Raw genomic sequence first — 26417 nt, forward strand, 5'->3', positions numbered from 1 at the left:
TCCTGCATGCCACAACTAAGACACGACGCAGCTAAATAAAAAAAAAAAAAAAAAAAAGAATAAGGACTGTGGCTCCTTGCTGCCCTCAGCTGGTGTAGAAATACAATGCTCTATTAAATTCCCCCAGTCCACACCACTTGAAATCCAAATCAAAAGTATCTAACCATACGATATTTATTTTTCTCTTTCTGACTTACTTCACTCTGTATGACGGACTCTAGGTCCATCCACCTCACTACAAATATCTCAATTTCATTTCTTTTTATGGCTGAGTAATATTCCATTGTATATATGTGCCACATCTTCTTTATCCATTCATCTGATGATGGACACTTAGGTTGCTTCCATGTCCTGGCTATTGTTATAAAGCAGAAACTAACACACCATTGTAAAGCAATTATACTCCAATAAAGATGTTAAAAAAAAAAGTATCTAAGCATTTTCCAAGACCTTGAAAGAGGTTAGATTTCATTCGTAAATGCTGCCCTGCCCAATATGAATTGGCAGAGAAAGTTACCCTGGTCTTCTCTCTTTAGAGAAAAAGACTTGGAAAGATCCAGTCCTTAAGGAGGTTGGTTGGGCAGGAGAGGCCATGGAAGGAAATCCTGTGTCAGAACATGAGTCTCCAGCCCCAGTTTTACTCCCTGATGCCCTTCTTAGGCCCTCCACTAACTGTGCCTCTAATATTCATTGTGCCAGATTTGAAAAGAAATCTCTCACAACACAAAATTGGGAGGTGGTGGGCTTTGCATTTCAGAACATTAATCCCTGCTTGGGTAAAAAGCTAATTGAATGAAAGAAACTGATCAAACAGACTTCAATTATGCATCACCTTTATTAGTTGCAACCCCAAGTTTTCCTTAAAACAGTAATATTTCACTTTTACTAATTTTATGTCCATTAAAGCCACGCCACCGTGCTGCAGAATTACCCGTATGCAATTAAGTACCGGATCTGTGCACTTCGATTTTGCTATCAAGTGGATAGAAAAGATTACATCATCTCATTGAGAAAAGGTTTTCCTCCGAGACCTTGTTCCATCCTGGTTTTCTTGAAAAGAGTTCGAGCAAAGGGCTATTTCAAAGGTTGATTCTTTCTCCTTTCACAACGCGTGCTCGAAATCTCCAAACATCCTGGAAATAATACCAAACACAATGAGTTTATGGGACACTTTGATTTGCCTATTCACCATAAGACAAAGTGGATTACTAGCATCTACAAGTGGTTAAATACAAAAAAGAAAAAAAAAAGTCCACAATAGTCATAACAGTAAATAAACCACATTCTGAGACTCCAATCAATGTACCTGCCAACATCTAAAATCATGTTTTGTAAGCCAGGACAGTGAGTCCCCACTCGTGTCAGTCTTGTTTTACTTGGCACTCGTGTTGATTACAGGTGTTGGAACTGGCTTTTAAGTCTGGTCACGATACAAACAGTTTAGTACCCAAGCTCCTGCTTTCCTTGGTGATGTTTGCCTGCCCCATTCTGAGTTTTCTACCCCTGATTCGATCATTATCATGAAAATGATGTCCTGGGCTACTGGTTTGGTTTTTTTCTTCTTTGTTCCTAATAAAACAACTCAGACTTTCTTGTTTATTTTTGAGCAAACAGCAAGGTATCCTGGGAAGAACGATTTTGGAACTGGACCTGACTCATGAAATCTCCGTCACTTACGTGATTGAGGGCAATTTCTTGAACTCTTCACTTTCTCATTAAGAACTTGGAGCTATAATGACTGCTCCACTGGGTTTTGGTGAAGAAAAGGGATATGAACGTGCTTTTGTACCTGACAAAGAACTCTATAGCAGAAGTTAGTATTGTTCTTTTTTTTTTTTTTTTTTTTTTTTTTTTGGTACGCGGGCCTCTCACTGCTGTGGCCTCTCCCGTTGCGGAGCACAGGCTCCGGACGCACAGGCCCAGCGGCCATGGCTCACGGGCCCAGCCGCTCCGCGGCATGCGGGATCCTCCCGGACCGGGGCACGAACCCGCGTCCCCTGCGTCGGCAGGCGGACCCTCAACCGCTGCGCCACCAGGGAAGCCCAGTATTGTTCTTTTAAGTAAAGCCAATGAACTACAGCTGAGAGAGTAACGAAAAATAAATACAGGAACTGATTCATTTAGTACAGCTGTGACAGACCTCAAACATAATATATACATTTTTTTTCCTGCCTTGAAATTCAGGGTGTTGGATGGAAGCTCCAGTTGGCAAAATATGTTGCCTTTGTAGAACATTTAAGTACTGGACAAAGGGAGAAGGACAAGACTTCCAGGACGTGCAAATGTGAGACCAGAGCATTTTCAGATATGGGATACATTCATAGATTCTAAAGAGAAAAGGGGTTAAGGGTGGAGAAGATTTGTGCGCTGGGAAGTTGTTTCAGAAGGTGGTACCCTGCCTTTGGTGAGCAAGGCTCTTCAGAGTACTAGAAGGCCCTGAGTTATCATTACACTCAGCCTACTTGGGGGTCATGTCGCCCCCAGAATAGATGCACTTCGTTATCTAATGCAAATGCACATTTAACAAGTAGGGTCAGCTTCTTGGTTCCGATGCTAAAATGTACATAATCTACGATGCAAATAAGTTTATTTATTTGCCTTGACTGATAACTTGTTATCGATCAGCAGCAGCATGGAATGTTCACCAGTTAAAAACAGATTATCTACAGATGAGGTGTATTAATTAGGAAAGCATATGAAATACTGTCTCACGCCCGCTATGACAAGCATCAGTGATCTCTCATCTCTGCTACATGCAGGCTCGCATTAAACTCCGGATGCAAACTGACCCAAACAAACACTTGCTTGAGAATTGCTTTCTGGGAGTCTTACTGGAATTCCAAACGCATATACTCTCTTTACAAACAAAGGAGGCCTATGATTGACAGCCCAAACCTTTAAAATGTGTGCGTTCAGAAGGTAGCCTTGTCCTCCATTTCCTCTCCTCTGAATTTGTTATCTACTTCCTCTCCTACCTGTCCGTTCTGCAACACGATGGCCTGCATACCACAGGACAGCCCAGAGACTTACAGGATTCAGGTCTCCCACGCTGGGGAAGCAAGTGGTACAAACAAACTCCACTGTCATTCTTAGGTCTCAGCAATGTTTCCGAAACAAGCTCTAAACCCAAGCATTTTACACTTTCAAATTAAATCAGGTATAAAAATTATTAAGCATCTGAAGAAAAGAAAAAACCAAGATCTTTACCTTGTTATTTCATACAAACATACCTTCAGGCTGACGTCTTTCACTCCATGGATTTTACTGGCTACCTCTAAAACTTCCTCTCCAATGTTTTCTTGACTGGTACCCTTCACGTCGATGTAGTGGCAGTTGGCATCCGCAAAATGGCAGGAAATTGCCTGTGCAAAGTGAATCGATTCATGTTACAGAAACAAACAAACAAAAAACACCCCGTTAACACCAGCAACCAAGCAAGGAGGCTTCTTTTAGAAAGTCAGTTCTGTCACTGAGCATTTGATTTCTAGATTGAATGCTGTTCCCATGTGTCCTAAATCAGTCTCTTGATGGCTCAGCTGCTTTTTTTTCCACCCAGCTAAAGGCTAATTGAGAAATTACATGACGTTTTTCACTGTGTTTTTTATTTTCCAAAGGTATATATGGGGCAGGGAACAGAATTTTGTAAGTAAGAAGTCTTTAACTTTTTAGCATTTGATTTTTCTAATGAGTGGATACTGCCAAGTCCTACAAAGGAATGTATTGCAGGGTTTCTTATCACCTCAGTTACAGAAATTACTCAGTTAAGTTTGTAATGAGTTAGTATTTCAATGGCCACAGATTATGGGGTGAAAAAACTGAAAAGACCTTGCAAACGAAATAATAGGCAGACACCCCTCTTGAATCAGAAGGATGTTTAAAGTTTGATCGCATTCACATACAATACCCACCTTATTTGCTTCTGAAGGTAAGATGCAAGTTCCTTGGTTCTCCCCATTCTTGAAGGACTTATAAACAGATCTAACTTGCAAGGCGGTAGTTAAAACTCACCTTCCTTGTCACAGGTTAGTTATCTTAGGGTGACCGCACCCATCAGAAGAGCTTCCTACTTTGCCCCAAATATCAAATTTCTAGGAAGCTGAGTCACAAACTTTATTTCCCATGGAAGCCCTAGTGCTATACCAAGCCATATTGGAGCCTGAGGCAAAAGGGAAAAAATGTACAGTCCTACCTGTACCCTTTTATGTATTTTTTAATGGTTAATATTTCCCCAAACATTAAAGCAGTTAAAAAATATTGAAAAATTATAGTCAGTATATTAAAACACATTATTTCCAGCGTAGTGCCTGTACCCCTTTGCACAGTTCTCAGGGTCATGGTAGTAGAGGGTCTGACCTCATCTTTAAAATTTTGGCATTGTGCTCACCATGGATTTTTTGGCATTAATTTTGATTTTTTTAACTACTACATTAAAATATTATGTAACTGGACTGCTGAGGTTTTGGGGTACCCCTGAGGGGAGTGCCTTCTTGTCTCATGCTCCTCCCTCACTAGGCTCATTGAGCCTGGTGGATATTTGAATGAATGGAAGATGAAATCTGACAACTAACCCTCAGCCTCAGGGAGACAAAAGGGATTGTTGTGACAGACTGGAAAACTTCACTCAGCCCCAAAGAAGCCCCTAATATTTAGTATAAACAGCCATGTCATCGTAGGGAAATGTGAGCCCATAGTATTGTCAGATCTGTGGAATCTTAGAGAGGCAAGAAATCTGGGAATTTATGAGAAATTATATCCATTTTTAGTGTAAGCACTGAAATCATGAAATGGAAAACACTGAGGCTAAGGGGTGAAAAACATGGCCACGTCTGATTTCCAGGTGGCCAGTTCAGACCTTCCTTTCCGATCACTAATATTTTCCCCAGTAGCAATAATATTACAAACGTTCCTCTTATATGAGCTGTGTACATTCCAGATGTTCTTATTTGGTATGTCCGCCTTTGTTTTTGCCTCTGAAACCATAGGCGAGCAGCTTCTAATTAAGGAAGCTCTCACTCTGAAGCAATTCCATGAATGTTCAGGAGGCTGGGATCCTGCGGTCACCTGGCTCCTTGCTGCTGTGAGCAAGAAAGCATGAGGGAGGCAAATAGATTTCCTGCTAAGTAAACCAGACTAAAGGGCAGTTTAGTTAAAAGTCACAAGTTCTTTAACTTTGAATATATCATGGCACTTTTGTTCCTAACCCGTCCATCTTCAGAAAGAGCTGTGATGTGAATGCATACCTTCCGGAATCCTTGACTTTTGTTCCGACCAGATCCATGGATGAGCAAAGGATGAAAGAAAACGGTGTCTCCTTTCTCCATCAGGAGGTGCACCCGGTCATTATTTTTGTCATAGTCCTGGATCCCGTGGAACATGATGTTAACCCCTCCCTAAAACACGAGAGAAGCCAAGTCCAGATGTGAGGAAGCCACTAACTAAAACCCTTATCAATGACTCATCAGGAAAAAACAAAGCTTCTCCAAGTTCTTCCAAGAGAAACAGATAAATAAATTAGATTAAAAAAAAATAACTTACATATACCAAAGCTTCTCAGATGACTGGTTTTAGAAAGCCACACATTGATGTTAAAATCTTGGACTTTTTAGACCGGATGAAAAAGTTGGAATTTCCACCTACCCTTCATTACTGAATTATAAATGAAGATCTAGATCAGCTTTGCATTTTGTGGTAATGCAGGAGACCACCTTTCCAGGTTAACCCATAATCATTCTTTCCCACCTGGAACTTGGCATAAATCATTCTTCTGTTACTCAGGAGCATCTCTGAGAAGCTAACTATTCTCCCAAACTAGGGGAGAGAAAATACTCAGTTTTTCTGGGCTGAAAAACCACTCATGTCACATGCAGAGTAAAGAAAGAATAGTAAATTATAACATTATGGGGACTTCCCTGGTGGTGCAGTGGTTAAGAATCTGCCTGCCAATGCAGGGGACGCAGGTTCCATCCCTGGTCCGGGAAGATCCCACATGCCACAGAGCAACTAAGCCCGTGCGCCACAACTGCTGAGCCTGCACTCTAGAGCCCACACGCCACAACTCCTGAAGCCCGCGAGCCTAGAGCCCGTGCTCCGCAACAAGAGAAGCCACCGCAATGACAAGCCCGCGCACCGCAACGAAGAGTAGCCCCCGCTCACCGCAACTAGAGAAAGCCCACGTGCATCAACGAAGACCCAATGCAGCCAAAAATAAATAAATAAAATAAAGAATAATTTTTAAAAATAATAAAATAACTAAAACATTATGTTTGTTTATAACTATTTTCAAAGTTAGTCACTGTATTAGGTAATGGATATGTCTTTATGGAAGAAGCTAAAACGAGAAGTGATAAAGTTTGCAAACCTTTATGGGTCTTTGGAGGGAAGCATCCCATTTCCTTTCCTAAGACTACCCCAAATACAAATTCCGTTTGGGGAATGACTACTTTTGTACTGCGCTGTATTAGGACTTCGACCCAGTGAGCTTCTCTCTGTGCACAGGGTTGATATGTAACTAAGATAAGCTAATCTGACCTCCCACTGTGGCCACTTTGAATCTGAGCAGAGGATCAAAGAGACCGGACGTAGTCAGGGTTCACTGCCCATGCCAGGTACAGCACCCAACTGTTCCCACCGAGCAAGGACTCCCGCTTTCCTTCCCCATCCCCCAACCCCCAGAGCTGGCCAGCCTTCTCACCGATTCTGCCTGCCCCTGCAGCCCTCCAGAACATTCCCTTCGGCTGAAGTCAGTGAAAACCCACTTCTGTTGCTTGCACCAACCTTTCCTAAACCTCAACTTAATCGACGAATTTCAGATTTTATATCAGAATCTAGACTCAAATATTTTCACTTAGCACTAATCCTCAGTGCAAGAATTCTAACTAGGGGCTTCCCTGGTGGTTCAGTGGTTAAGAATCCGCCTGCCGATGCAGGGGACACGGGTTCGATCCCTGGTCCGGGAAGATCCCACATGCCGCGGAACAACTAAGCCCGTGCGCCACAACTACTGAAGCCCGCGCACCTAGAGCCCACGCTCCGCAACAAGAGAAGACACTGCAGTGAGAAGCCCACACACCGCAACGAAGAGTAGCTCCCACTCGCCACAACTAGAGAAAGCCCATGCGCAGCAACAAAGACCCAATGCAGCCAAAAATAAAATTAATTAAGTTTTTTAAAAAAAGAAGAATTCTCACTAGTTGGCACAGAAGTCCTGAGAGCCATATTCTTTACATCCCACAGAACCGTGTCCATTCTGTCTGCCTTAACAACAGGTGCTCTTCCCACCTTGATCATCATTATGGGATTTTTGAGACATTATTGCCGTATACCTAAAATGCTAAGAGTCTCCTCTCTGTTTTTTCTGCCTCTGGACTCTTACACCTGCAGTACATTCTGTGCCAGACCACAAGGTTATCGCCTTGAAGAACCAATTTGATCTCATCACTCATGGGCCCCAAAGCATTAAAGTCCTCCAGTATCATCAGCTGAATCGATAAACCATGAACAGCCGCGCAACAGGATACTACTCAGTCCTCCCCAGAGCCTCCCTCTGCCGGTCTGTTCAGCTGGAAGGAGATGATCCCACTTCTTTACTGCGAGACCCACCAATCAGGGTGTAAGGCTCATGTGGCACTTGGCATACACATCTGGTGTTGCCGTGTTTGTGTCTTACCTCTGCACTTAGGCTTCATAATCTCAGATCTTTTATAGCATCACCAAAGTACCCCACTTTGGTTGGCTTTCAAGCACTTGTTGAAAGAACAAAGACAATCATTTTATCTGACATCCTTGAATTTTCCCTGATCCTTATTCTAAATCCTAGAAGAATGTTTTGCTAAGAAAGGAAATGTCATCTTATTGGCAAAGCTCCTTATGTATACCGATGTGAAATCAAAACAACAAAAGATTCTGATCAAGACTCAGCCACCAGGCAGACTTACCTCCCACTGGGGATAATCGTGTGTTTTCAAGGGGCCTTTGTGTGTCCCTGGGAGCACAACCAGACAGCCGTTGTTCCGGTCGATGTGCTCCATGGCTGTCCAGGCACAAACGATGCTATTGCTGGGCCTGAAGGGGAAATAGTGCAGATCCTGGTGCAAGGGGTGACGGGATGTCTTCTTGCCTAGAACAGAACCTGCTGTTAAAAAATAAACTCAAGTCTCAGAATTCTTCTCCTCTGCCTGAAAAACCAGAACAATGACCTATCCCTGCAAAAGCAAACAGATGAAACAATGCTAAAGAAAACCAGCCTCAACAGATAAGCACCAAATTGGAACATTGAATCAGCACAGTGACTGTCTTTTTTTTTGGCCATGCCACGAGGCATGAGGGATCTTAGTTCCCCAACCAGGGATTGAACCCATGCCCTTTGCAGTGGAAGCATGGAATCCTAGGTGCTAGACCACCAGAGAATTCCCATCAGCACAGTAACTCTGGATCCTGTAATTCTTTCTGGGCTTCGGGTAGCCAAGGACTACTTTACACTGTTTTCTAGCATGCTGTACACATGTCATCATCTCTGTTGTGCTTTATTCCTTCCTAACTCTGGTTTGGGCACAGAGCTTAGTATTCCCAAAAAAAGGCTGATTAATTAAAGAGAGTGGTCAAATCTGAGGTCCTCTGATAGCCTTCAAAGTGCCTGGTACAAAAAAATATATATTCGTTAATTAACTAACTAACTAAATAAATAAAAGGCCTCTCAGAGGTTTCCCCACCAAACTAGAAGCATTTGGTGTACAATCAATGTGGAGAATCAGAGATACTAGGCCCACGTTTACATTTTTCCCTAGTTTTGCCCTCTGAACGTGGTTCCCCCAGGCCACTGGATCTCTCCAGGCAAGACACCCAAGGAGGGAAAGACTTGATGTTAAACTACAGACCTGTCACATAAACCTCTCCCAGCCATCAGGAGGAGGACAAAGTAGAAAAGGATCAGGAATCTCTAATGGCCGATTTACTACCGCTGGTACAGCTGAATTTCTCAGTGTGGCCCAAGAGCCATCTGCATTAGCATCTCTGGGTATGGTTAATAAAAATGCAGATTCCTGGGTTCTGTTTTCTGAATCAGTCTCTCTAGGAGCGAGGTCTTAGAAGCTACATTTTAGCAAGCACAGGAAATTTTAAGAATAACTGTGGTATCTGATTTATAAGCATAGTTTTAACTTTGGTAGTAATAATAATGTCTTTAGATCAGGAAGGCAAAGTCCACACTCTCATGCAGGGGTGAGACTGGTAACAAGGCTTAGAGATGTTGAATAACAGCCTCTGGGGTGTAGGGACAGTCGTGTTTACTAAACTGCATCTTTCAGAAGCCAGTTGTGTAAAAACCCAGCGATAACCCTACACTTCAATGTTTTTATGATGTAAGCTATCTTAAGACTTAAATAAAAGTACATATATTCATTTATGCAGAGTTTAGCAGTTGTACACATTGCAATTAGTTAGAACATCAACCTTATGTACTTAAACACTTTTTGTTGTTGTTGTTGCTTCTACTTTAGAAATAAGAGCTCTTTACCAGAATCTGGAGGTTTGTTTATCAGCATTGTATGCATGGCCATAATATTGGGTCCAGTGAAGCACTCCACATATTTCAGAATCTAAGGGAGAGGGGAAAAAGTTCATGGGGAATCAGACACATAGGCAGGTGGCACAAAGTACATCTATCTCTACAAGAACTCAGATGGCAATTGTTTAAAACAATCCATCGATATTTCACAACCTTGCAAACAAACCATGGAAAAGTCAGCAACTGGAAATCACTGGAAATTGACAACACTCTGAACTAAACAGGCTTTTTGGAGCCAGCTGGAAACCTGAGTACTTCTTCTGCAAGAGAGACCTGAGTCTCTGTGAGATACCAACTGCAAAGGGCAGAATGCCCTCTTTCCACCAAAGCTGTTGGCAGTTGCCCAGTGAGAAGGCAGCTTCCTTTCCCTTTCGTAAGAAGGGACCACGAAAGGCCCCGACAGGTTTGCCGCTGTCATGAGTAACCCCGAGGGCAGGAGAACAGGGGCCTGGAGGCCACTTCACAATCAGCATGGCCATTAACTCAACAACTCCCTCCTAAGGCCTCTGAACCAGGCAGAGTGACAGCAAATAGGGACACAACAGTGAACAAGATAAGCAGGTCCCTGCCCCAAAGGAGTTTATATGCTGGTGGGAAAAAAGATGTTAAACACATAATGACATGGGCCGGTGTGGTTGAGACCCACGCTCCGAGGAATAAGCTGCAATGGGAGCAGGTGACAGGGAGGACCACCTCCTGCCTCAGACCCACTAGAAAGGGGTAAAAAGAAGAAAGGACTCAACATTGCCTGCCTCCTACCTGCCAGGGGCTTTCTATATATTGACACATCAGCTCGGTTAAGCCTCACAATAGTCCCTGAAAATTAATGCCCCCATTCATTAATAACACTTTGAAATGAATGCCCCACTTGAATAAGATGCCTACATTTGCAGAGCCAGTTAAATGAAAAAGATGGTATTCAAACTCCCTTTCTGTCTGACTCCAAAAAATGAAGCACATTCTACGGCTTTCTCACTATTTGATCTCTTGTGTTTGGCAGTTGGAGTATGAAACACTTGAAATGTTACAAAAATCTCAGGAGTCAGGCCTCATGCTTGTTTTTTTAATAAGAAGTTTGTTTTTGTCCTTTTTTTTTTTTTTTGGTATTCACTTAGGCTGCTATTTTCTAAACCTTCGTCATTCAAGAGCCATCCTCACCGTTTCTGTCCTGCTTTGCAGAATTGCCCAGTATATTTAGCCAATATTCTCCCTAAATTAAATTAACTCACTTCTTTTACTTAGTTTTTTTTTTCTTTAAAAAAAAATTTTTTTTTTTTTTGGCTGCGTTGCGTTTTCGTTGCTGTGCACAGGCTTTCTCTAGTTGCGGCGAGCGAGGGCTACTGTTTGTTGCGGTGCGCGGGCTTCTCATTGTGGGGGCTTCTCTTGTTGCGGAGCAAGGGCTCTAGGTGCGTGGGCTTCAGTAGTTGCAGCACGCAGGCTCAGTAGTTGTGGCTCATGGGCTCTAGGTGCGTGGGCTTCAGTAGTTGTGGCACACGGGCTTAGTTGCTCCGCGGCATGTGGGATCTTCCCGGACCAGGGCTCGAACCCGTGTCCCCTGCATTGGCAGGCGGATTCTTAACCACTGAGCCACCAGGGAAGCCCCTCTTTTACTTAGTTTTATCCTGATTAATAATATTCTTGAAATCGTGGATTTGAGGTGCTGGTTCATTTTTCCAATACATATTAAAATAAATACCCAGCTATTAAAAGAATGCCTACCGGCCTTCCCTGGTGGCGCAGTGGTTGGGAGTCCGCCTGCCGATGCGGGGGACGCGGGTTCGTGCCCTGGTCTGGGAAGATCCTACATGCCGCGGAGCGGCTGGGCCCGTGAGCCATGGTCGCTGAGCCTGCGCGTCCGGAGCCTGTGCTCCGCGACGGGAGAGGCCACAGCAGTGAGAGGCCCGCGTACCGCAAAAAAAAAAAAAAAAAAAAAAAGAATGCCTACCTCCTAAAAATCATTGCATGAACCACCAGATACGTGGTTCACACGTAACAGAGGTAGGAAATCTGAAAGCCCCGATAGAGCTTAATCTACTACATGTTGCCTGTGATTTCCAGCTTTTTATCCTTGATCCACCCACACAACTTCCATTTCTATAACAGGACTTGAGGTTGGGAAGCATGCATGGCTCAGAGGGGCCACTTCTCCTCCCACCCCCAACCCAAGGGGCCCGACATCCCAGGTGGCTCAGCTGTACAGTCTTTCTTCATGAATCAGATTTTTTAACAGCACTTGAGGTTATAGTTTCTAATAAGTACTTTGTGCAAAGTGTCCTTTCAAACCATTCTAAATAAATGGTCATAAACTGTAGTACATTTATGCAATGGAATACTGTGCAATAGTTTACAAAGTATAAAGTAGATCCATAGATACTAATATGGAAAGATGTCTCAGATCTATTGCAAGTGGAAAAACAAAGTGACAACCAGTATGTTCCCTGTCACACAAAAGGTGGGGTTATACAGATATGCTTGATTATACCTTATACCTGAAATAATTCTAGATGAATACATAAAAAAACTGAACAGTGAGTGGTGCTGGGGGTGGGAGAATTCACTTTTCATTTCATGTCCTTCCATACTATTTGGATATTTTTATAAATATGAACTACTCTTAAAGAATAATTTTTTAAAAACTAGTTTACATTTATTTGTTTGCTTTTTTTTTTTTTTTGGCTGCACTGGGTCTTTGTTGCTGGGTGCAGGCTTTCTCTAGTTGCGGTGAGCAGGAGCTACTCTTAGTTGCAATGCATGGGCTTCTCACTGCGGTGGCTTTTCTTGTCGCAGAGCACAGGTTCTAGGCACTCAGGCTTCAGCAGTTGTGGCGCGCAGGCTCTAGAGCGCAGGCTCAGTAGTTGTGGCGCACGGGCTTAGTTGCTCTGCGGCATGTGGGATCTTCCCGGATCAGGGCTGAAATCCGTGTCCCCTGCATTGGCAGGTGGATTCTTAACCACTGCGCCACCAGGGAGGCCCTAGTTTACATTTAAAAACAAACTCACACCTCTACTGACCAGATCATAAAACAAAAAGAAAAAATAAATGGATATTACAATAAATAGCCTCAGCACTATCACCCCTGTGGAAGTGCCTGTATGAAGTGTGAGAAGGGCTCTCTCTTACCACAGAATTCCTGCTCTTCTTCACCAAAAATAATTAGCAAAAGCAGGATTTCTCAGTCTTGGCACTGCTGACATTTTGGGCTAGATAATTCCTTGTTTGCGGGAAGGGGCTCTTCTGTGCGTTATAGCATCCCTGGGCCCAAGTAGCAGCATCCCTGACCTCCACCCATTAGAAGCCAACAGGACACCGTTCCTCCTGCCTGACAAGCAAACATATCTCCAGACACTGCCAAATGTCCGTCTCTGATTGAGAACCACCACTCCAGTACCCCAGTAGAAAAGGGCTAGATAAAGTTAAAAAAAAATAATAATAATAATATTTCAGAGGCAGGCATGCAGATGGGCGGTTAGCTTAAAGAGAAAGAGAACACAAGAAGGCCTTGAACCTCAGGGAGGGTGCAGTATCTGAAGAGTTCCTTATCTTCTTGGAAATCTTGGACCTTGGTAATCACTTTCTCACTTGGCACATACTCTGATTTTGCAATGGTCACATCTCTCATCACCATCAATCCCAGTGGTTTCACCTCCTTTCTGCAGATTCTTTCAAACTCTTCCCTAGAAAATTCAATTGGTAAATGATGTCATTACCGCAGGCTCCAAGCACCTCCCTGGCCTTGTTCTGTGGAAAGACTCGAAGGTTTGGGGGTGGGTTTTCTGCACCACGTTGGCCTCTAGCCCCAGGTTGAATAGTTCTGATGGGAGGAAGCAGAAAATGGCCAACTCAGGAGTGCCTGCCTCCTAACTGTGAGGCTGAAACTTGCTCCCAGAATTCAAATATTCCTTAGCTTAGCAGACCAGTGGGGAAATATGTGTGAGTTGGTTTCAGCTGAATAAAAGAGCCAACCCTTCCCTAGCACTACATTAAGCCAGGCCCTGTTTAAAGTATTCTCTCTCTATTTTACCTATTTAGTCCTAAAAACAACTCTAGGACATAAGTCCTGTTATTTCCCATTTTGCAGATATGGAAACAGGCATGGAAAGGTTAAGGAATTGCCTCATACACACAGTGTTAAGCGACGGGGCTAAGATTAAAGCCAGCCACCCTGGCTCGAGCCCAGGTTCTAACAAACCACTTCCTAACAAGCCCAATCCCTGAAAAATATCTGTACAGACACAAGCTAATCTTACTCATATTCCCACTACACACATATAATACATATTTCTGTTATATAACAAATAGTGTTACTGTACCTAAAATACTGAATATCAGCATCAGACACCAAATTTTTAATGACAAGAAATCCATTTTCTTCATAAAATTTTCTCTGTTCTAGGCTTAGAACATTATTATCCCGAGTATACCTAAAGGAGAAAAAAATCTCAATTTAAAAATCACAACCTAACAATATGCATCAAGAACCTGAGAAATGTATGTACTCTTCCACTAAGCATTTTTATTTCGAAGACTTCAAGGAAATAATCTGAAAAAAGTTTTAAAGCTTTAGAGCCAAAGCATTAATTACTGTCACCAAGAAATGGAGGAGTAATTAACTAATCATATTATATCCATTCAATGGGACAGGACTCAAGCATTAAAAATAAAGAGCATAGGGCTTCCCTCGTGGCGCAGTGGTTGAGAGTCCGCCTGCTGATGCAGGGGACGCGGGTTCGTGCCCCGGTCCGGGAGGATCCCACATGCCGTGGCTGGGCCCGTGAGCCATGGCCGCTGAGCCTGCGCATCCAGAGCCTGTGCTCCACAACGGGAGAGGCCGCAGCAGTGAGAGGCCCGCGTACCGCAAAAAAAAAAAAAACAGACAGGGGCTTCCCTGGTGGCGCAATGGTTGAGAATCCGTCTGCCGATGCAGGGGACATGGGTTCGTGCCCCTCCACGGCTGGGTCCGTGAGCTATGGCCACTGAGCCCGCGCGTCTGGGGCCTATACTCCGCAACGGGAGAAGCCACAGCGGTGAGAGGCCCGCGTACCGCAAAAAAAAAAAAAAAAAAAAAAAAAAAAAAAACCAGCATATAATAGCATGGACAATGCCTATTAAATTAAAATATGATGACAATGATGTAAAACCAAGACAGTTTGTTTAAAAAAAAGACTATAAGGAAGTACAAAAAAAATTTTTAATAGTGATTGCCTTTATGTAATGTCATTATAGATAATTTTTTTAAATTCCTCCTATTTCTCTGATTTTAAAATTTATTCTGTAATGAACATGTATGATTTTTCAGATGGGAAACTAATATATTTTATATTTTTAACTGTCTAGTTCATGCATTCACAGAAGAAATAAAAGTAACAAAAATCTAAATAAGTGTACAGCACACACACACAAACTCAGATCACCCTGTCCATTACTCTGGTTTGGAACTGTGACCCTATGAGAATATTCCATGGAGATCAATGTTTTCCACTTCAAAGGTGATTTTAAGACAAACCAAAGATGCTAGCTAATACATCAGACTAACCAAACAACAGGCTAATTTAAATGAGATATACCATGCCTGAATTTTACAAAATAAGATTATGCACTTTCTCACATTTTTCCCCCTTTCTGAATTTTAAAATACATATAGAAAAAGTCAGGGTCTTCAAAATTTTCCATGATTGTTAGAACAAATCCTGGAAATGGAGAATTTGTATAATGAATTCTCATCGGGCAACATGTATTTTAAATCCTAGTTACCACTAGAAAAAAAAACCTTTATATACATTGTATGGTTAAAAATTAAAATTAGATCTACTCACTGGAATTGTTGAGGATGGAAGCTGGCAGGAGAAACAGTCCCTGAAGTGTGGTGCGCTATCTAGGGTGTGAATTAAGGCAAATGAAGTAAAATTTAGGTGTCAACCTTTTCTAGAAACGGTCTGCCCTGGATTGGTTTTCACAAGGGAAGACGGGCTCTGAATAGTCACCAAGCAAACTGATTACACATGTAAGTTCTGTTGCACTGCTGCTTACCTCATTTCATTTCACAACAGCCTGAGGAGGTGGCTACGAGCCAGGAGCCTTATTATTCCTGTTGCACAGAGCAGGAACCCTAGGCTAGGAGAGCTCAGTAACTAGTCCAAGGTCACCCAGCAGAAAACAGCTGAGCCAAGGCTTCCACACGGTATTCAGAGTTTCCATCTATTTCATTCCCCCCCAGCTATTTCTCCCACCAAACTACTGAACGAACAAAAATGGAAAGGCTCTATTCTGGAAACGTGTGCCATTCAAAACAGGAATTTAACTTAGTAGGAGTCTAGTCCAAAATATTAGCAATATTGGCTGGTCATTAGAAAAAAAAAGTCTACCTTTATAGAAAATGTTTGCCAACCCTGGCTCAAGACTAGGAGCTGTTGGGACTTCCCTGGTGGCGTAGTGGTTAAGAATCCACCTGCCAATGCAGGGGACACGGGTTCGAGCCCTGGTCCGCGAAGATCCCACATGCCGCGGAGCAACTAAGCCCATGCGCCACAACTACTGAGCCTGCGCTCTAGAGCTCATGAGCCACAACTACTGAGCCCCCATGCCACAACTACTGAAGCCCGTGCGTCTAGAGCCCATGCTCCGCAACAAGAGAAGCCACTGCAGTGAGAAGCCTGCACACCATAATGAAAGAGTAGCCCCCGCTCGCCGCAACTAGAGAAAGACCACGCACAGCAACGAAGACCCAACGCAGCCAAAAATAAATAAATAAATAAAAGAAAGAAACAAAACTGAGTCATTTGTAGTGAGGTGGATGGCCCTAGAGTCTGTCATACAGAGTGAAGTAAGTCAGAAAGAGAAAAACAAATACCATATGCTAACATATATATATGGAATCTAAAAAGGAAAATGGTTCTGATGAACATAGGGGCAGGACAGGAGTACAGATGCAGATGTAGAGAATGGACTTGAGGACATGGGGAGGGGGAAGGGTAAGCTGGGATAAAGTGAGAGTAGCATGGACATATATACACTACCAAATGTAAAATAGCTAGTGGGAAGCAGCCACATAGCAAAGGGAGATCAGCTCGGTGCTTTGTGTCCACCTAGAGGGGTGGGATAGGGAGGGTGGGGGGGAGACGCAAGAGGGAAGAGATATGGGGACATATGTATATGTATAACTGATTCACTTTGTTATAAAGCAGAAACTAACACACCATTGTAAAGCAATTATACTCCAATAAAGATGTTAAAAAAAAAACAAAAAGACAACCCAAAGAACAGGAGAAAATGTTTGCAGTCATATATCTGATAGGGGGACGTGTATCTAGAATATAATAAAGAACTATTACAACTCAATAATAAAAAGATAAATAACCGGGGCCTCCCTGGTGGCGCAAGTGGTTGAGAGTCCGCCTGCCGATGCAGGGGATACGGGTTCGTGCCCCGGTCTGGGAGGATCCCATATGCTGCGGAGCGGCTGGGCCCGTGAGCCATGGCCGCTGAGCCTGCGCGTCCGGAGCCTGCGCGTCCGGAGCCTGTGCTCCGCAACGGGGGAGGCCACAACAGTGAGAGGCCCGCATACCGCAAAAAAAAAAAAAAAAAAAAAAAAAAGATAAATAACCCAATTAAAAATTGACAAAGGAGGGACTTCCCTGGAGGTCCAGTGGTCAAGACTCCACGCTTCCAAGGTAGAGGGCACAGATTCGATCCCTGATTGGGAACTAAGATCCCGCATGCTGCACAGCACAGCCAAAAAATAAATAAATAAAATTAAAAAAAAAAAAGAAACACTAGTTGCCTTAGGTTTAAGATTTGCAGCAATACAGCCTTTCACAGGCCTCTGAATTACCTATGGTTTCTCAAAAGAAAAAAAAAGTCTATAAAATAAACAATGACTCCAAGAAAAATATGATCCACATAGTAGAGTATCATTTTAAATATCTTAAAGAACTAGAAATTCCTTTTTGTTTTCTATCCAGTAATCACAGATGACTGACTTAGCATCTTGGCTTTTTTCTTATTTTTTTCATTGTTTCTTTAGCTTCAAGAGTTACTTTCAGAATGTCACTTCTCTTAAACATGTTATCCTTTTTGAATGATGTCTTTATATAACTGGGGATAATATAATAGTCAAGGAGATGGGAATTCCCTGGAGGTCCAACTGCGGAGGGCCCAGGTTCAATTACTGGTCGGGAACTAAGATCCCACAAGCCATGCGGTGAGGCCAAAAAAAAAAACCATCAAGGAGAGAGGCAGGCGCCAGGTGTCAGAATTACCAGCTACTGTGTTTTCCCCAAGGGAGAGAGTTAACCTCTTTGTCAGCTGTTCTCAGCAAAATACCGGGACAGTCCCGATATCAGTCCCGAACCGCAACGAAGAGTAGCCCCCGCCGGCAGCAACTAGAGAAAGCCCACGCGCAGCAACGAAGACCCAACGCAGCCAGAAATAAATAAATAAATTTAGTAACAAAATAAATAAAAATAAAAGTATTGACAGTCTGGACCCGGAAACCTTAATCTAGTTCCAGTTATATCTAGTCCCAGTATATTGGTGGTTCTCACAATTAAAATGTATCAGAAACAAGTGCAAACAGATCGCTGGGCTCCATGCCCAGGTATTTTGATACCACAGGTCTGAGATGAGCCTGAGTATCTGCGTTTTTAACAGTTGCCCAGGTGACGCTGATACTGCTGGTCCGGGGACTGCACTTTGACAACCACTGCTTCCCTTAAATGACCTTGGTCAGGAGTTTTCACCTCTCCTAGCCTCGACTGTTTTCTCAACCGTAACAGGAGATTACAGAGTCACCTGGGTTCCCTTCATCAGTTTGTGGATGAGATTTTAAATTTACAACGGTTCTGATTCATCAAGGCTTGGAATTCGGCAGAGAGAGCAATAGTGAAAGTAAAAGAAACAGCCAGTAAGATCGTTTTAGGAAGGATTTCAGGATCCTAAATATAGCAGAACAGGTCACAAGGGAAAAAAATCCCAGGCCCAGTTTTCTGCGGAGCTTCCAAAAGTTCGCGCTGAATGAGAACGCTTAAACTGAGCAGGCAAAAACAATTCTATAAAGCAACTTGACTTCTATGTCACAGTGACGTCTCTCTGGATCCAACGCCCGTAGCGCACACATGCTCTCGGGGATTAACTTCTCAAGGCCTGACCAGGAGCGGACACAGGGCACCCAGCCCTTCTCCAGGAGACAGTGTAAGCTCCACGGGGCTCCCCTGGAGAAGGAAGAGCTGGGAGGCGGCTCCGCCCTGAGAGGGCTCCGCGGCTCCTCCAGGTAGCTCTGCGCCCCCGTTTACGGTCTCGGTCTCTGGGCAGCCGCGGCCATCAGGCGCGGCCAAGTGCAGAAAGCGACAAGCCAGCAGAGAGCAGGCCCGCTCGGTAACGACTTCCCAACCGCCCACCCCCACCAAAGCCGGGGAACAGAGGCCCTGAGGGCCGGGAAGCCTGCAGCGACGCCACTCCAGTCGCTGGGGCCAGCAGTCCCGGGCCTACCGGGCGGGCCGGTCCCCTCTGGGGCCTTGGGGACCACCGGCTCCTGGGGACGCACCTGTCCTCGCCCCCAGGGCCCGGGAGAGACGTGACCATCACGGGGACAGGCGGCGCGGAGCAAGGAAGAGCCGGCGCGGCGGCTGTGTGATGCGCCCTGATAGCCACCACCCTTCCTGCTCGAGCCCCGCGCACCCAAAGGATACGACGGCCCCGGCCGAGCGGCCGCCGAGGTGTCGCAGCAAGACGCGCAGGCGGGCGGAGGCGCGATCCTTGTCCATGGCATCGGGCGGGGGGACACCCGGTGGCCCGGCCTCGGCCGCACTTAACTCTGCGGGCGACCCCGCCTCCGCGCGGCGGGCGGGGCTTGGCGCGGACGCAGCTCAACCCGGGCCGCGGGGCTCGGGGAAGCGCCGCCTCCGGGGAGCGGCCTAGGGCGATGCGCGCAGCTTCACATGGCGACCACAGCGCGGGGCCGCTGCCTGCGCACCTTGCTTCTAGCGGATCGTAGAGGTCATCTTTGTCACACAGAGCAGGAAGCTAGTCCCCAAGGGCTCAGTCACTAGGGTAAGATCGCCCAGGAGGAAATCCAGCCAGAACATAACTCATGCTTAATGGCATAGTTTCCACTTATTTTATGCTGTATGACTGATCCTTCCACTAAACTGCTGAAGGAATAAAACTTCAAATGTTCAGCCCTAGAAGTAACATGTACTTTCCGAAAGAGACCTTTAATTTAGTGGAAATCTAGTCCGAAATATTAGAAACAGTTTGGTCATTTTAAAAAAGTGTAGGAAATAAATGATTCTATGAAATGTCTAAACCACGGTCTGGTAAAACATTATTTTTTTATTTTTATTTTTTTGGCGGACCACGCAGCATGCGGGATCTTAGTTCCCCGACCAGGGATGGAACCCGTGCCCCCTGCAATGGAAGCGCGGGGGGGGGGGCCTAACCATTGGACTGCCAGGGAGTTCCCTAATTTTTAATTTAGTAAAGAACTAGAATTTTTTTTCCCCCAATGGGATGAGTTTGGGGATGAGTGCGTGAAACCATCACTACCATCAAGGACATAAACATCCATCGCCTCTCAGTTTCCTCCCACACTGTTTATCTCATTTGTGTATGTGTATGTGTGGTAAGAACACAACATAAGATCTACTCTCTTAGCAAACGTTAAGTATAGGATGAAGCATTTTTAGCTACAGGCACTGTGCTGTATTGCAGATCTATGTTTTCTCTTGCATAACTGGACCTTTGTACCCACCTCTCCATGTCTTCCTCCCATATGCCCTGGTAACCATCATTCTCCTCTGTGCTTCTAGGAGGTTGACTTTTTTTTTTGAGATTGACTCCTTTAGATTCCACATACAAGTAGTATCATGTAGTATTTGTCCTTCTGTGATTAGCTTATTTCACTTAGCATTATGCTCTCAAGGTTTATCCATGTTGTCGCAAATGGCAGGATTTTCTTCTTTATTAAGGCTGAATAACATTCCGCTGTATGTATATACCCCGTCATCTTTACCCATTCACCCATTGATGGACACTTAGGTTGTTTCCATATCTTGGCTATTGTAATAATGCTACAGTGAACATGGGGTTGTATGTATCTCTTTGAGATCCTGCTTTCAGTTCATTCGGATAAATACCTAGAACTGGGATTGCCCGATCATATGGTAGTTCTATTTTTAATTTTTTGAGGTACCTTTATAGTGTTTTCCATAGTGGCTGTAAGAACTAGAAATTCTTTCCATAAGATCTCTTTTCCATCTAGTATCTACAGATGGCTGGCTAAGAATGTCCTTGGGTTTTTTTTCTCTCATTTTTTAATTGTTTCTTTATCTTAAAGAGTTACTTTCAGAACGTCTTACCTCGTAACATGTTTTGATTTCTTAATGATGCCTTTATATCATGTGGTGAAACTGCCATAGTCAAGGAGAGAAGCAGGACTCAGAATTACTGTAAGCTGCTGCCTGTTTTCTCCAAGGCAGAAGGGAGAAAGGACTGTCTTTGGGCTTCCACCTCTGGATTCTTTATTCTCTTTCCATGTTTCCTCTTACCCACACTCCCAGATTCTTTTACTTAACAGGAGGTCCCTGGGCCTTCCCTTATTAGCTCTTAACCTCATTCCCCTCAAACTTCTCATCCCGTGGCTGGAACCTGACTCTGAACTTGTCGAATGGATTTCTGAGGGTTTTCAGGAGATACACTTGTGTTTATCATCGTTTGAAACGAAGTATCTGGCCTTTGATAGGTACAGGAAAGAGAATCTTCAACTTTCTGAGAAAAACCCCTGACGGAACGGGAATGGTCAAATAGGTATCTCCTTACTGCCCTCGCGTGGTGAAAAGTGGAGACTGCTGGGAGGAGGAAAAAAAATATGTCAATTCAGTCCACCTCTACCTGAATTTTTTTTTTTTATTGAACTGTAGTTGATTTACAATATCGTGTTAGTTTAAGGTGTACAGCAAAGTGATTCAGTTGTACATGCATATATATGTATATATAGTCTTTTTCAGATTCTTTTCCATTATAAGTTATTACAAGATTTTGAGTATAGTTCCTTCTGCTATGCAGGAAGTCCTTGTTGTCTGTCTTTTTTTTTTTTTTTTTTTTTTTGCGGTACGCGGGCCTCTCACTGTTGTGGCCTCTCCCGTTGCGGAGCACAGGCTCCGGAAGCGCAGGCTCAGCGGCCATGGCTCACGGGCCCAGCCGCTCCGCGGCATGTGGGATCCTCCGGGACCGGGGCACGAACCCGTGTCCCCTGCATCGGCAGGCGGACTCTCAACCACTGCGCCACCAGTGGCCCTGTCTATTTTATATATAGTAGTGTCTATCTGTTAATCCCATACTCCTAATTCATCCCCTCTCCCCCTTTAGCAACCATAAGGTTGTTTTCTGTGTCTGTGACTTTCTGTTTTGTAGATAAGTTCATTTGTATATTTTAGATTCCACATGTGATATCATATATTTGTTTTTCTCCGTCTGACTTAGTATGATAATCTCTAGGTCCATCCATGTTGCTGCAAATGGCATTATTTCCTTCTTTTTTTATGGCTAAGTAATAGTCCATTGTATATATATACCATATTTTCTTTATCCATTCATCTGTTGATGGACATTTAGGTTGCTTTCATGTCTTGGCTATTGTAAATAGTGCTGCTATGAACATAGGGGTACAAGTATCTTTTCAAATTATGGTTTTCTCTGGATATATACCTAGGAGTGGGATTGCTGGATCATATGGCAACTCTATTTTTAGTTTTTTAAGGAAGCTCCATGCTTTCTCCATAGTGGCTGCACCAATTTACATTCCCACCAACAGTGCAGGAGGGTTCCCTTTTCTCCACACCCTCTCCAGCATTTATTATTTGTAGACTTTTTGACGATGGCTGTTCTGAGTGGTGTGAGGTGATTGTAGTTTTGATTTGCATTTCTCTAATAATTAGTGATGATGAGCATCTTTTCATGTGCATGTTGGCCATCTGTATGTCTTCTTTGGGGAAATGTCTATTTAGATCTTCTGCCCGAATTATTTAAAGATTAAGACATTTATCCTTACAGGCCTTGAGAGAAGCCTTGGCTTTCCTGACCAATGAGGAATCGGAATGAAATGAAGTTATCTACACCTGTATTTTTAATGTTACCCTAAAATATCCTCATTTTACAAGTGTGAAAATCCCTGCCCTCTCTACCATCAGCCATTTACACAATGGTTGTGTATAAGTTTATGACTCTTAGAAGAGATGAGGAAATCCCTGAGTGCTTTCAGTTGTTATCTGCCTTTTTAAAATTAGAGGTAATGCTGGGTTTAAATTTTCCATTTAAGATTCCATTGGGGCTTCCCTGGTGGCACAGTGGTTGAGAGTCCGCCTGCCGATGCAGGGGACACGGGTTCGTGCCCCGGTCTGGGAAGATCCCACATGCCGTGGAGCGGCTGGGCCCGTGAGCCATGGCCGCTGAGCCTGCGCGTCTGGAGCCTGTGCTCCGCAACGGGAGAGGCCACAACAGTGAGAGGCCCGTGTACCGCAAAAAAAAAAAAAGATTCCATTGGGAATTAAAACAATAAATTGTCCTTTAGGTAAAGTGGTAAATGTTACTAGTTTTTTGTTTTGTTTTGTTTTATCTTTAATGTTACTAGTTTTTTAAAATAGCAATTTGGGGGAGTTCCCTGGTGATCCTAGTGGTTAGGACTCGGCGCTTTCACTGTCGTGGCCCACATTCAGTCCCTGGTCGGGGACCTGAGATCCCACAGGCTGTGCAGCAAGGCCGAAAAAAAAAAAAAAGGTAATTTGGATTATTTGGAAATTCCCTACGTAAGCATCTTTAGTAATTGTGTTATTAAAATAAAAACATTTTACAACCATTGAAACAAAACATTAATGGAATGTGAACATTATCACAGGAGTGACAGTTTCTTCTTCAGCGTTTGTTATTTATTCATTTCTTATTAAATAAAATATTTATTTTCCCCCTTCAAGCAATGTACTTAGTTTACCCAAATATTGAAAGTAATCTTGAAGGCAAATGTTTAAACAAAACAGTTTTCAAAATCATCTAAGGAATAGTTTTTCCCAATGTGTAAGATGTTAAAGGAAATGATTTTTTAGATAATAGCCATATATTTGAGCAGCTAAGAAAAATTAGGGGGCTTCCCTGGTGGCGCAGTGGTTAAGAATCCGCCTGCCAATGCAGGGGACACGGGTTTGATCCCTGGCCCGGGAAGATCGCACATGCTGCGGAGCAACTAAGCCCGTGTGCCACAACTACTGAGCCTGCGTGCCACAACTACTGAAGCCTGCACGCCTAGAGCCCGTGCTCCGCAACAAGAGAAGGCAAGGCAATGAGAAGCCCATGCAAGCGAGAGTAGCCCCCGCTCGCCACAACTAGAGAAAGCCTGCGCACAGCAACAAAGACCCAACACAGCCAAAAATAAATAAATAAAATGAATAAGTTTATAAAAAAAAAATTAGGACCTAGGAAAACCTTGGATTAAATTGTTCAAGTGTTGTGCACACTAAGAAAATTTCTTCCTATGAATGAGAAAATGTAATCAATTCCAGATTGAAAAATGCCATTTCCTTTTGAGAAAAATAGATATGACTATAGGCCACGTTATTTGGTAGCGAGTTTTTTTTTTTATTGGAGTGTAGTTGATTTACAATGTTATGTTAGTTTCAGTTGTACAACAAAGTGATTCAGTTATACATATACATATATTCATTCTTTTTCAGATTCTTTTCTCATATAGGTTATCACAGAATAATGAGTAGAGTTCCTTGTGCTATACAGTAGTTCCTTGTTGGTTATCTATCTTATATACAGTAGTGTATATATGTTAATCCCAAGTTCCTGATTTATCCCTCCCCCTTGGTAACCAGAAGCTTGTTTTCGATATCTGTAAGTCTGTTTCTGTTTTGAAAATAAGTTCATTTGTATCATTTTTTAAAATTAGATTCCACATGTGATATCATATGATATTTGTCTTTCTCTGTCTGACTTACTTCACTTAGTATGATGATCTCTAAGTCTCCATCCATGCTGCTGCAAATGGCATTATTTAGTTCTTTTTTAGGGCTGAGTAAGTGAGCTTTAAAGTGCACTTAAGGAGTTCCCTGGTGGCCTAGGATTCCGGGCTTTCACTGCTGTGGCCGGGGTTCAGTCCCTGGTCGGGGAATCTGCAAGCCAAAAAAAACACACCAGAAGCCAGCACACTTGCCAGCTACCTGCAGCTCTGCTGTTGAAGGACCGTTCAGTGCTCCCAGCAAAAGCCGGCCCTCCCCTTGTGCATCCCTTGTCTTGATGTTTCTCCTCCTCTCCTTCTCCATCTTGTTGGGTCCTTCCCCCATCAGCATACAACATCCTCTTTTCCCCCCTATTTTATAAAAGCCCCCGTTGGCCTCACCTCTCCTTCCAGCTGTCACTCACATTTCTCTATCTTTTTGCAGCAAAGCTTGAGAAAATTGTATAAATTCACTGTCTTCAATTTTTCTCATCTCATTTTCTTTGGAAGCCAGTCAGTCTTTTAGCCTCGTCATTTCACTGAAACTGCTGTTGTCAAGTTCACCAGTAATCACGAGCTCGTGGAGCATCCAATGGTCAGTTCTCATTTCGAAACTTACTGGACGCCTGAGCAGCTTTGGACCCAGTGAAACACTGAAGGGACCACTTCCTGCTCCTTCTCAGCCTCCTTTGCTGGTTCTTCCTCATTCCCTGGGCTCCCAATTCAGTCCTTTTGTTGCAGGAAGGGGGCCCCCTCCCAGGGCCCGAGAGTGGGCTCTTGTCTAATGCTCGGAAGTGAATTGTCCGAGGAGACACACGTGCTGACCAAGCAAGAGACCTTATTGGGAAGGGGCGCCGGGCGGAGAGCGGGAGGGTGAGGGACCCCAGGAGGACGGCTCTGCCACGGGGCTCGCGGTCTCGGGTTTTATGGTGATGGGGTTAGTTTCCCAGTTGTCTCTGGCCAGTCGCCTTGCTTAACCCGTAGTCTGACTCAGGGCCTTTCGTGGTGGCTGGCGCAGCTCTCAGCCAAGAGGGATTCCAGCGCGAGGGTTTGTGGGAGGTTAGCAGGACATATTGTCTCCCCGCTCCTCCTTTTTCCCCACCCGAATGCTTCTGGGTTAGTTTTACAAGACATACTATGGGCTGGGGTCTCCTCCCTCCTTGTGGCCCCTCCCGAATCCTCCCGGTTAGTTTTCAGCAGCAGCACCATGTTCTTTATCGGGACCCCGTGATGTGAGAGAGTTCGGGCCAGCGGTTATCTTCGTGCCTGGCCCAGGCGGGTGGTTTCAGTCAATGGTTGCTTAACACTTTGACATCTGTTTTGTATAAACTCTAGTTCCCTCCATAATCTCCGGCCTCATGATGTTAAGTTCCTTCCGTAAACTGCTGATCCCTAAATGTATATCTGTGGCCTGGACTCTCCAATAAATTCCCAACCCTGTGTATCCAACTGCCTACTTCACATCGTCACTAGGGTTTCTAACAGACGTCTCAGAACAGAATTTCCGACCTTCCCTCACAGCGGAGGCCCCTCCAGAAGATATGTCCATGTCCTAACCCCTGGAAAGGGTCATTGTGACCTTGTTTGGAAAAAGGGTCTTTGCAGATGTCGATTGAAAAGAAAATGCATAGGAGAATTATGTTTTATTCGGCGGACTTGCTGGCCGTAAGCCCAGGAGAGAGACAGCCTCTCAGAGAGGTCTGAGCGACTGTAAAGGAGGAAGAGCCAGGATACAGAGAAGTTTTTGCCAGAAGAAAACCAAAACCAAACCAAAACAAAACCCAGGTAGTTGGAACGTCAAAAGACTACCGTTAGTTACAGAAAAACGAGCTGGGCCAAGTTAATGAATTCAGCACTTTTCTTTTGTATGGG

At 44.0% G+C, this 26417-nt stretch overlaps 1 protein-coding gene across 1 annotated transcript; it reads right to left on the reverse strand.

The window, feature by feature from the left end:
• Positions 1-830: 830 nt before the first annotated feature.
• Positions 831-19398, reverse strand: PHYH (phytanoyl-CoA 2-hydroxylase). Its single transcript, XM_060097739.1, has 9 exons — positions 19246-19398; positions 15376-15434; positions 13873-13983; positions 13068-13236; positions 9512-9593; positions 7935-8116; positions 5241-5390; positions 3231-3362; positions 831-1133 (listed from the first exon to the last, which is right to left on the reverse strand). The coding sequence occupies exons 1-9, from the start codon at positions 19318-19320 to the stop codon at positions 1080-1082; spliced, it is 1014 nt and encodes a 337-aa protein (XP_059953722.1). The 5' UTR covers positions 19321-19398; the 3' UTR covers positions 831-1079.
• Between the last annotated feature and the right edge of the window lie 7019 nt (positions 19399-26417).

Source organism: Mesoplodon densirostris, chromosome 4 (assembly GCF_025265405.1).
Source record: "Mesoplodon densirostris isolate mMesDen1 chromosome 4, mMesDen1 primary haplotype, whole genome shotgun sequence".
Lineage (NCBI taxonomy): Eukaryota > Metazoa > Chordata > Mammalia > Artiodactyla > Ziphiidae > Mesoplodon > Mesoplodon densirostris.